Source organism: Mercenaria mercenaria, chromosome 5 (genome assembly GCF_021730395.1).
Source record: "Mercenaria mercenaria strain notata chromosome 5, MADL_Memer_1, whole genome shotgun sequence".
NCBI classification, from domain to species: domain Eukaryota; kingdom Metazoa; phylum Mollusca; class Bivalvia; order Venerida; family Veneridae; genus Mercenaria; species Mercenaria mercenaria.
Window position 1 is genome coordinate 44,751,404 of NC_069365.1, and position 12,497 is coordinate 44,763,900.

At 35.1% G+C, this 12,497-nt stretch overlaps 1 protein-coding gene across 1 annotated transcript in view; it reads left to right on the top strand.

Moving 5' to 3' along the window:
* Positions 1–12,497, top strand: part of LOC123557064 (C2 domain-containing protein 3-like) — a 51,883-nt gene that overhangs the window by 7,594 nt on the left and 31,792 nt on the right. Inside the window, exons 5-18 of the mRNA XM_053543382.1 lie at positions 349–523; positions 1,276–1,486; positions 2,165–2,294; positions 2,996–3,187; positions 3,898–4,195; positions 5,803–6,010; positions 6,699–6,814; positions 7,112–7,230; positions 7,695–7,856; positions 8,979–9,210; positions 9,687–9,847; positions 10,378–10,504; positions 11,139–11,263; positions 11,798–11,899. Coding sequence (XP_053399357.1) covers positions 349–523; positions 1,276–1,486; positions 2,165–2,294; positions 2,996–3,187; positions 3,898–4,195; positions 5,803–6,010; positions 6,699–6,814; positions 7,112–7,230; positions 7,695–7,856; positions 8,979–9,210; positions 9,687–9,847; positions 10,378–10,504; positions 11,139–11,263; positions 11,798–11,899 — 2,358 coding nt within the window. The remainder of the gene's footprint in view (positions 1–348; positions 524–1,275; positions 1,487–2,164; positions 2,295–2,995; positions 3,188–3,897; positions 4,196–5,802; positions 6,011–6,698; positions 6,815–7,111; positions 7,231–7,694; positions 7,857–8,978; positions 9,211–9,686; positions 9,848–10,377; positions 10,505–11,138; positions 11,264–11,797; positions 11,900–12,497) is intronic.

Genomic DNA, 12,497 nt, shown 5'->3' on the forward strand with positions numbered 1-12,497 from the left:
GTGTCAGTGCATGCGGGGGGTACATTCATCACCTTTAGTGATAGCTCTAGTTAAGGATCTAATTTTAACTGAATATGTTACACATGGATTATATAACTTTCATGGACATTAATTGATTCTGAACAACTATAACACCTTGGCAACATAATATATGTAGTTTAAGTTTCTTCACTCATGCCTTATTTCACTATCCTGCATCATAGTGGTGTGCCCTTTCCTCAGACAGCTGTTGTGTGGGGTTTTTTTTAAGTCATTGAAAATTTGCTATGTTTTTCAATGTCAGAGCAGATCCCAGTAAATATTGGATCTTCTGTAGGATGTGTTTAAAGATGTTTTTAAATTTTGCAGAATGTTGAGACCAGATTACAGAATGGTTATACAGAAGATTTGCGCCAGCATTTACGCTATGAGTCTGATCCTGCTGAACAGCGTTTCAAACAAATGGAAAATGGCAGTGCGGTTGCTATAACAACCAATGGTGATGTCATCAAGACGAGTAGCGGGGAGGCCATTCAAAACAGACGTAAAATAATAATTAGATGATTTGAGCCACGACATGAGAAAACCAACATAGTGCGTTTGCAACCAGCATGGATCCAGACCAGCCTGCGCATGCACGCAGTCTGGTCAGGATCCATGCTGTTCGCTTTCAAATACTATTGCAATTTGAGAAACCATTAGCGGATGCGCAGGCTGATGTGGATCCATGCTGGTCGCAAACTCACTATGTTGGTTTTCTCGTGACTCGGCTCATATGGAGTTTCTTTTTCATATTCAACGATAACAATGCTATAGAACGGGAACAGGTATTTCTTCAGATTCAAGAGTTCACTGTAGAATCTTTTTATTTCATGGGCATGAAATGTTGTGGTTGAAGCCCAGAGTGTTGGGAAATGAATTCATGGATTTTGACTTTAAAAGACTAAATGAATGGCAATTTTAATTATTTATTTTGAATTTAATAAGATAAGCATGAGATTAAAGAAAATCTGTCCCCCACAAGTATTCATTGCTTTATCCATATATCAGAAAAACCTAATTATGTGGATTGATGAAACCATTAAATTCAAATAAATTAGTCCGCCACAAAATTTCACAGTAATTTTTATATTCCTGTTCTATTTGAAAAAAACACAAGAGTTGTAAATAACTGGTTTTTGTAAACCCGAAATATCTGATAGTTTCTTCAAAATATTTCAAACTTTGGGCCTAATCCAGACCAAGAAAGTTATGTTCATTAAAGTACTAATGTCATTCTTTTATTTTTTTCTGCAGAAAATGTGCGAGCAGAGGGAGCATCACAGGGACCTGCAGATGATGATCTACTCTCAGTTCTACTTGATAGAGGTAACAAGTTACGAGAGCAGATGATCATATCTTCACTGGAATCCAAATCAAAGGCCGGGAACCACGAAGTAACAGAACCAGCTATACTACAGTCAATCAGTGGTCTCCCTGACAAGAAGGAAGTTGACATGTCTTTGAGGCAAGCTAAACTTTGTTGCTTTTAAACATACAGACAAAAAATACTGAAGTGGAGCTCTTTTAGTATAGATGTACGCTCCTAACACAACTTCCAGATTTATTTCTAAGGAAAATTATAAGTAGGCCTTTCACCAGTTAATATTGAATAATAATTATACGTTATAACCGGTATATTAATAGGAGAAATATGCGCAGGTTCTATGCCATGAGAAAACCAACATAGTGCGTTTGCGACCAGCATGGATCCAGACCAGCCTGTGCATCCACGCAGTCTGGTCAGGATCCATGCTGTTCGCTGTCAAAGCCTATTGCAATTAGAGAAACCGTTAGTGAACAGCATGTATCCTGACCAGAATGCGCGGATGCGCAGGCTGGTCTGAATCCATGATGGTCGCAAACACACTATGTTGGTTTTCTCATGGCGTGGCTCATATATATTTTTAATTGCATATGTATTTACACTTACAAATGATAAGCATTTGTCTTTTAGGCCACGAAAACTTGTAAACTTTTGACGCGAAGTACTTTTTAATGGCACATTTCCCTTTAAAATGAAGTTGTGCACCTGATGTAAACTTTACTTCTCAATATGGAAAATTGTGGACATTTAAGATTCTAGTATACCTTAACAGAGTTTTTAAAAGGAGTATGTAATTAGTGTATTTTATTGAACTTACAGAAGTACAGATGGCAGTTTTCTGCATGAGATATTGAAAGCAGAGAAATTATATGGCGGAGGTGAAGACGTAGATTTAGAGGAAGCTGCAGTAGATCTCGTGTTTGGAGACCAACTTACTGATGATATCCGGGTATGTAAATCTCTTTTTGTTTTCTCACTTGCTGTCTTTTTCATGTTTTGAACACCATTTACACTAGTGCATGTAGGAATAACTTTGATGCAGACTATTCAATCTCTAAGCATTTGACGTAAACCTGAAATTATAAGAATGATTTGCAGTGGAAACTTCATGGCAGAGTGATTTAGGTTCTACCCAGATGCCTGCCCTTGCCTGAAACACTGCCTGGAGGGGCACATAGGTCTTCCTTCACCATCAAAACTTGGAAAAGTTACTATATGACCTAAACTGTGTTCTTTTAAAAGACCTTAAACCGAAGAAAAAAAGCATGATTGAAAAGATTCAAAACTGGTATTCTTCACACATCAAGGGCATTGAAGCTATGCATTATAGATTTAGGAGTTTTTATTTTACTGTTTTCTAAATGGCTTAAATTGATTAGCTTTTATAACTACAGGTATTGATAAAGGAGTTTAGAGACAAGTAAAATTTAGCCTGATAAAAGAAACTAATACTGTAGTATCAGATATTTTTGAGTGCTCATGAACCTTAACAACACTCAGATAACACAAGGTTTAATATTGGCAAAGGTTGTAAGTTTTTTCTATATTTCCAAAAGAACTCTGCTGTAATTTTCAAAAATAATCATAAAGCAAAACAACTGAACATTATTCCTTCGCAAGTAGTTTATGGTTGAAAAAATTACATTTTAGTTGTTTGGAAGGGGAAGTCCCAATCAGAGTATGTCAGATGATGATATCATTAGCGATCAGGAGGATCCTGTACACAGCGAGTCGATCCTGAACGAGTTGTTCTACAAGAACCCAATGTCAGAGGAGGAACTCAGTGGAGATGACAGGAAAAGAAGAATGCCCACCAAACACTTGGATGAAGAAGCAAATATGGTAAGTTTGACAAGATATTGTTTAGCCTTAATTGATCAGTTTCTGCAATACTTAAAATGTTGTTGTTTTTATGTGGAGCTGGTTCCATCATTGTAAAACTGAGGTTGAAGACCTGTCTCAAAACTCAAATAGCTTTCTGGTTGATTCTTACCACTGTCGCTGAGATGACTAGTGGTAAGCTTGCATTCCGAGACTGGTCAGATTCAAATCTCAATATTTTTTCACTAAGCTTTAAAAAATGAGTTTGGAGACCAGTGTGCTATTGGTCAATTTAAAAATTGTGCTGATAAACAACCAGTCAGATGCTTGAGTTCTGAGACTGTTCCCTAAACTCAGTTTTATAAACTTTGGCCCTGACAAAACATTTATGAGCAAAAACTGACACAGTGATTAGCTTCATACCATTAACCGGTGAGAACTTATATGAGCCGTGCCATGGGAAAACCAGCATAGTGGCTTTGCGACCAGCATGGATCAAGACCAGCCTGCGCATCCGCGCAGTCCTGGATCCATGCTGGTCGCAAACCCACTATGTTGGTTTTCTCATGGCACAGCTCATATATGCTCAAAAATAATGAAAAAATGTGTGAGTGTTTTTCTGTCCATTTATTGATGAAAACTATATTTTCCAACATTATGATGAAAATTGCTACCTTTCACCAATTTCCTCAAGCAGCAATATGACACATGATCTTAATTTTATATTTCAGCGACCACCATCTCGGAGTTCCTCTGTATCAAGTCTCAATCTTGCCTTCCCACCAGAGCCAGCTCCGAAAAAGACTTCTAAATCTAAAACCCCTCCAAGGACCCCAAAACGTAAATCAAGGGTTAAGTTACGTCGTAAAGGTAGCAAGAAAAGAAAATCATCAAGATCAAGGTCGAGAGCGAGTGCCAGTGAAGGTAGTGATAGTGAAGCATTAAGTACAGTCAGTACACCAAGGTCAGAGTCGTCACGAGTTTCCTTTGATATGGTACCATCTGATATTGATGAACCACCAGAAAAAGGTAAACTACAGTTGATGAAGTATTTTTTTTTGTCCCTGTTATTTTCAGATGTTTTTTAATGGTAAAGGTAATGCTACTTAATATTTACCACTGTTTTGAATTGGCTTAGTACTCAGACAGCAAATATTACTGAAAATAAAATCATCTTGACTGTTATTAAATTGACAGTTTTTAGCTCATCTGATTTTTTGAAAAAAAATGATGAGTTATTGTCATCACTTGAGCGGTTGTCGGCGTCGGCGTCGGCGTCGGCGTCTGCGTCGGCGTTGCCTGGTTAAGTTTTATGTTTAGGTCAGCTTTTCTCCTAAACTATCAAAGCTATTGCTTTGAAACTTGGAATACTTGTTCACCATCATAAGCTGACCCTGTATAGCAAGAAACATAACTCCATCTTGCTTTTTGCAAGATTTATGGCCCCTTTTGTACTTAGAAAATATCAGATTTCTTGGTTAAGTTTTATGTTTAGGTCAACTTTTCTCCTAAACTATCAAAGCTATTGCTTTGAAACTTGAAATACTTGTTCACCATCATAAGCAGACCCTGAACATCAAGAAACATAACTCCATCTTCCTTTTTGCAAGATTTATTGCCCCTTTTGGACTTAGAAAATCAGTTTTCTTGGTTAAGTTTTATGTTTAGGTCAGCTTTTATCCAAAACTATCAAAGCTATTGCTTTAAAACTTGCAACACTTGTTCACCATCATAAGTTGACCCTGTACAGCAAGAAACATAACTGTGTCCTGCTTTTTGCAAGATTTATGGCCCCTTTTGGACTTAGAAAATATCAGATTTCTTGGTTAAGTTTTATGTTTAGGTCAACTTTTTCTCTTAAACTATCAAAGCTATTGCTTTGAAACTTGCAACACTTGTTCACCATCATAAGCTGACCCTGTACAGCAAGCAACATAACTCCATCCTGCTTTTTGCAATAATTATTGCCCCTTTTGGACTTAGAAAATCATTTTCTTGGTTGAGTATTATGTTTAAGTCAACTTTTCTCATAAACTATCAAAGCTATTGCTTTAAAACTTGCAACAGTTTTTCACCATCATAAGTGGACACTGTACATCAAGAAACATAACTCTATCCTGCTTTTTGCAAGAATGATGGCCCTTTTTAGACTTAGAAAATCATGGGTAGGACAATATTTCTATTACACAAAAAAAAATCAGATGAGCGTCAGCACCCGCAAGGCGGTGCTCTTGTTTTAAATTAACCATTAGACAGTCTGAGTCTGACAGTTCTAAGTCGCGTTGATAAATCTGACATGTTTTAGTGATATATCACATCTTCTAACTTTTGTCTTGAGGGTTTTGTAAAGTTTTTATATTGATATGACTGTAAGAAGAATAGCAAAAAAATTGTAATCTTCTGTACTTTTTGAAGTGGAAATTTAAGTTTTAAAGAAGCTTAAGAAAGTAAAAGTCATTTATAATGGCCCCTTGAGCTGGCTGGTTGCACTTACACCTCGAAAGAAAAGTCTCTCTTTTTATACAGAATAGGATATAAAACGCATCTAGTATAATTATGTTTTGTTCAGAATGTTTTACTGCTGGGGTAGTCGCACAGATTATGAAGAAATTTAACATTCTGTATTTTGTTTGTAGAAGTTGCAAGGCACAAGAAGGTGCACAAAGTAGATGGTCTCAGTGTGGAACGCTTGACGTTACTAGGTCGTGTTCATGTTGCCAGGGTAACCATAGATCAGTTAATGCTCAAAGTTTACGACCTCGATACTTCCAGTAGTAAACCAAAACCAAAAACAAAATATGGCATCAGACCACCTAAGGCTTCACCAAAAGCAAAAAAGTCATGGTAAGTTTTCTTAGTTTATTTGTTTGCATAGTGACCATAGAGCAGACACTCTAAGCAAAGATACTTTGTTAAGTTTGCTCAGTTATGTTGTGTCCATGTTTCCGTGGTAACATTAGAGCAGTTGTCCTAATCAAAGATATCTTGGTAAGTTTGCAAGTATGTCTGTGTTGGCATGGTAACTGTAGAGTAGTGACTCAAATCAAAGATACAGTGGTAGGTTTCCTCAGTTAGTTATAGTGTTTGTGTTACCCTGGTAACCATAGGAGACTTGTTAGATTGCATATTAAGGTACATAATGTAAAATGGAAAAAATATTAAAGCAAGAAATAACATTTGTTTGGTGAAAAGGATATTTTCAGTTTCTATGTCAGTACATGGAAACTTATATGACTACAAGATTGGCAAGTGTCCAATGTAATTACATGGTTGGCTACAGAAACAAATATTACTATGTGAAGTCAACCCATATCATGCTGGACACAAATGATTCTGCAGTCTGATCATGATCTGCACTATTTGCTATTCAGCCAGTATCTTTTTGGTAAACACCCCTTGTAACAGTTAATGGTACTGTCCAAATTGAAAGATGGACAAATTCATAATAGAAATTTAGCTGGGTAAGGGTTAAATACTAACCTTTCTTTGAGATAAAAGTAAAGTATACTTAATTTGTTTTAAATATTTTCAGTACATACTTCATAGAGTACCAGTTCCCTGTTGTTGCTACCTCACGAGATAAATACTCACCTAACGCCATGGCAACAGAGGTCATGAGGGTCGTTTCTAGAAATGTGAAAAATGGTGGTAAGTTACCGAGATAAATCCTGACACAAATGGCATACCTTTATTTATCAAAAAAAAATTTAGAGATATTCTGAAGAAAAATGTATATAAAAATGAGAAAAAAGGTGTTACACTAGTTATTCTATATTTGGTATATCCCAAATACATTACCTCATAAGCCTGTTTATATTCAAGTCTACTTTTAAATGCGTTTAACTTATTCAAATTTTTGCTACTGATAGTTCTGCTTAAAATTTACATTTGACGAAATTTAGCATTTGTACTTTTGTTTATGGAAACTATATATATTTATTTCAGTGGTGACATTTAACCATCGTTCAGTATTTCCTGTAATGTTTGATGGTACGGCAGTAGAGAAATGGTGGAAATCTGCCCTCATATTCAAACTTTACTCAAGAACTGCAGGGCAAAAAGTGGTAGGTTCTTGAATATCATTTGAATTATCTTTTATTATCCAGGCGTTTATTTAAAATCTTCTCATCAAAAATACTTACATAACAAATTAACTGTTACAGATCTCTTGGAGGAAATTAAATTTTTGGTAATAATTATCCTTATGTATTTGACTTAGAAAATTTGGTTCAGATTTTTGTGCAAATTGTTACCATTGCATTAACAGTATTAAAAGTTTAATTGCAAATAACTCAGTTAAGTAAGTCTTGCCTAAATAAATCTTGCCTAACTATAATGGAAGTTATGGCCCTTGTGCGACTAAGAAACTGTCAGATAGTCGAGCATGCTGTCGTACGGATGGGTCATGTTATAGGAATGCAATATGTCTTTGGTAATGATTCTAGTTAGACATTTTGATTTATCAGTAACAAAAAATAGTACATGTACTTAAAAAACAAACTAAAAATAGATTTCTGCCTCATTTCAGCCGTCACTTATTGGAAGTTGTGGAATTCCTCTGAAATCAATCTTAAAGTCTGAAAGTCTGTATATAGGCAAGGATCTGGAGGTTAGACAGTCTGATAAAACAGGAAATACGTCTTTAAATGGATCTAAACTTGGACCAGATGGAATTCTTGGGGCATTGAAGGTAAATTATTCATTCACAAGTTATGTTTACTGTCAGTGTGATTGTAAGTATTTTTGTCCACGTGCTTTTGAAAACATATTTATAAGTTAATGAAATATTTTTAGCAAGGAAATGAAATGTTTCCAGTATACTGTCAAAAGCTTTTATTTGAGTTATGGAAATATTGCAAAATCATTAAATTTTATAGGCATAAAATTTAGAGTTTGCAAAAAGCAGCCACTTTGTAGGGATATGAATTCATGGATTTTACCAACTTTTACTCTGCTGAATTTCTAAAATGAACTGGTCCATCACTCAGTTTGGGCAATACCACTTATTATTCAAAGGGGTGTTCAGTGAAAATGTACTGACTGAATAGTGAACAGTGCAGATCATGATCAGACTGCACAGATATATGCAAGCTTATCTTGGTCTGCACTGGTCAAAAAGGCAGAATCACTTGCTGCCAGCAGGCTAAAGGTTAAAAAAGAAATTGTATTTGTTTTGTTGGAATTTGATTCTGTGAATTATGGTCGCCATGAAATCCACAAAAAATAGTAATCACAAATCTTAATGGTTTTACATTATTTCAGTCACATGACTGGTGTTATGTGCAGTGTTCAATGCTGCAGTAAAGCTCTCATTTTTAAACTTCATTCAAAATTCAAATTTTATGTCAGTGGTAAAGATAATCGAGCATATTTTTTTAAAATTCAGTTTATGTGACTCTTTAAAGGTCCAATACTAAGGAAATTGAACATTTTAATTTCTTTCAAAAAGCACAGAAACTATTTCATTTTATTGGAAAATGAAAGTTGGTATGTAGAAATTCGAAATAAATCGCAGTATATGTACAATTATTTTTCTATGAAGTATGAAGAAAGTTAAAAAGACCTGGGGGGTCATTCTGTCGATTCATTGAAATTTCAACATAATACACATACATTTCTTTGAGTTCCAAAGACCTTCTGTAAATTTTGACCTGCCAATCTTCATTATTTAGTGTCTTGCAGAAGTCTATGCACTGGCTATGAAAAAAATTGCCAACTCACTTTCCCTTAGTAATGGACCTTTAATAGAAACGAATAAATATGTGATTCAATCTGCAGTGTAGTTACATGTATTTAAAATATATAATTTCAGATTATTGTGGAATTAGCTTCCGACAGTAAAGAATTTCCAACCCAGTTAGCAAGAACGAAGCTTGCAGAGATAACTGGAAAAGCTAAAATAGTTCCTATAGCTCAGACCCCGCCCCTACCTTCACAGCCCCCACCTCTTGTACAGTCCCTTCAGCAGGCACCAAAACCCCCAGTACCTCCAGCAGTACAACAGAAGGTCAGTGAACCAGAACGAGGGTTTCCAAGGGGCAGAGGTAAGGAAGTTACTACTCTCCAAATTTTGTAGGTCACTGTAAAAAATACCTGTTAATAATTTAGAAGCTTATTTGAGAGGGGGGAAAAATGAGTAAAAAGTCAATGTTTAAATTAGTATTTCTATAGCTACTGTGTAAGCTCAAATTTGTAAAGAAAGCTTATATGTATTGTGTCACTCAAAAGTGGCTTGGAAAAAGTAGTGCCAATTTTCATCACAAAGGAGGTATGATGGAGACCACAGCAGGTCTGAACTTGCGACCTACAGACAGAGAAGCATTCACTGTATCCATTGCTGCACCCCACCCCTTGATTTCACAATTACTTAAATACTGCCTAGCTAGGAAAATTCAGAAAGATAGAAATTTGTCCTTTACAAGTGAAGAAAGAAGCAAAAAATGTAATATTTGGTCAAAGTTATGACAATTCTGTCAATGCTATTGAAAAAGTAGGTTATATTGTTAGTGATGTTTTATAGAGGGCAGAAGTAGATCAAGGTCGCCAGCTCATAAAATGCCAGCATCCAGTGAGCCACCACAACTTGACGGACTGTCTGCTCCACTTCCTGTCTCAGTACAACACTATCAAGGGGACCAGGTTGTTCTTAACTATCCTAGCATACAACAACAACAGGGAGAGGTATGTAAATATAAAAGAGATAATGTAAATATGGAAGAAGGAATGAATTTGTAAGGCGTGATACTTTTGATTTTTATACACAATTTATAAGGTTAAAAGAACTAGAAAAAATATTGCTTAAAATTTAAAGCTATCTATCTATTGTGCTTAAACATTACAGTATTTCATAGACAAATATGGAAATACGATATCTTTTAACTTAAAAAGCCAAGGAACGTTACCTGAAAAATCTTAAATAGTTAAAAAACTAAAGATTGGGTAATGTATGGATGGTTTTATTTTTCGTTAATGTTTGTGTATAATGCAACTCGCGAATTCAAAATTGTCTTGAGTATTAATCTACATCATATCTTAAAATACATACTCTCACATTTCTCTATATATTAATGCCACAAATGAGTCTGTTATCCATGGTTTTGCTAATAAAGTCTACACTAAAACTATCCAGTCTATGGTACTAATTATGTAGTAAAGTTTTTTTCTCAATCATAGCAGATGAATAATCATTATGTTTGTGTTGATACCTACAGGTGATGACTTTACATGCATTATTGATGGTACCAGATGGTAGAGGGATCACAACTCAGGGCATTCCTTCACTCATGGCTGCCAAGAGACACCCAGTCTTCCAACAACCTAGTGCCCTCACTGCACCTGGTCAGTTCATATTAATAAACAATACTTTGGTTTTCTCGCATTGTATCTACACAGTTCTCTCACATAAGGGATGTTTTATTTTTACAGAATTACAGAATTTATGGCTTACAGTAATATTAAACTAGAATGCTACGGTCTTCCTCAGCTTCGTGTAGGGATGTTATCATTGTAGATATTATGTTTTGTTACTTCTATTTAGATCTCCTGAACTGCCGCTTCCTGTGAACTTTAAATTAAAGAGGAAGTCAGAGGAAGCATATTTTGTTGAATGGCAGGACTTGACATATTTTGACATCTAGTTGAAAAATAGTGATAAAACTGAACTATACAATTCTTTATGAAATTATCAAAATACTGTGAAAGCACATATTTTTGCTAGGTAAAAATTTCGCGAATTTGAAATTTTGAGTATGTTCGTAAAATTTAATATTCACAAAATTGTATAAATGGTATCCTTACTTGAATTTGATTTATTCTAGTGGTGAATATGTACGCAAGGATTAATTTTCGTGATATGTAGGGCCTCGTGAATATAGCGAAATTTAAACCGAAAATTTCTGCTTTTATAGTATGATGCTGGATGTTTTGTGACAGGAATATTTTATTTATTTAAGTTTGTTTATAAATATTTCAGGTGTTCGTGCTAGAGATATGTGTGTACGTAACACATATCTTGTGTGTAAGATGTTCTGGTGTGATGAGGCAGTACATAGTGCTGTGTGCTGGGGGACCAGCGAACCTCAGTTCAAGTTTCAACAGGTATACACTGAAACAGCTATTTTGTAGAGTTATAAATTCATGAATTTGAACTTTTCATCATGTCAAGTGGTAATGGGTTGATGGTTTAAATCATTTTAATCTCACTGATGTTTATTTTAGCTTTGTAAAATCAAAATTCTTCTTTTGAGGAAGCCATATAGCAGGCTGCTAATAGAGTTGTTGTTCTGTCTTTTCAAATGGTTCCTTGCAAAGCATCTTGCATCTTTAATCTGGATAATTGTCATATATTCCTATTTGTGTCTTTAAGGCCATGAAAATCAAAGAATTTCATGTTTATTTTATTGGGCTATTGAATAAGTCAGTACAGTTGAACCTGCCTTTAGCAGCCACATATATTAAGTAGCCACTTGCATTCAGCAGCCAGTCACCTACCTTCCCAAATTGATATTTTGTTCTAATGTCAGCTTTTTTAAGCAGCAATCTGCCTTGAGCAGCCAGGTTATGTTGCTACCTGGACTTGCGGCATAACTCCTGTTTGACAGTATAATATTTGGTTGTGTGTTTAATTTTCAGGTTGCTCCTGTACTGATGTCACAGTCACTGCTTGAAAGACTGAAGAACAATTTTATGATTGTAGAAGTCTGGGATAAGAAAACTTCAGCTGATAACGATAAGGTAATTGTAATAGGTGGCTTGCAGATATTTCAAATATTTTGATTAATTTAAAGTTATATTATGCCCAAATTTCATTTTTGAAAATATGAACATTCACTGCACTGTCTCTGTGTAAACATAGAATAAACATGAACATACTGCATGTTGGGTTTAAGATATTGCACACAAATCGTCAGCTCAATGCAAGAAGTGGATAACTGCATTTACTTAAAAAAGGACTTACTCACTTTTTGCACTAAGGTGATGAAATGTATTTATGAGTAAACACAGTATGAATATTCAGTGTAGCTAACATCAGTCTGGAAGTGTTTTTAACAAATGTCTATAACTATATTATGCCATAAAATTGTAACTGCTGCTTTATTTATATATATATAGTATATTTGTTGAGACGTTTCTAGAGTAAAATATATATCAGAATACACGTATCTTAGTGAAGAATAGGCATAGTACATCTTTAAAATTTATAGTTGTATAAATCATTAATAATGGTACAGTGTTAGAGCTGTGATAGACTATCTGGTTATCCTTTTCTGCCCAGTCAGGCCTGTCAGGGAGCCTCAATGGCGGAGTGGTTAAGGTCACTGACTTCAAATCA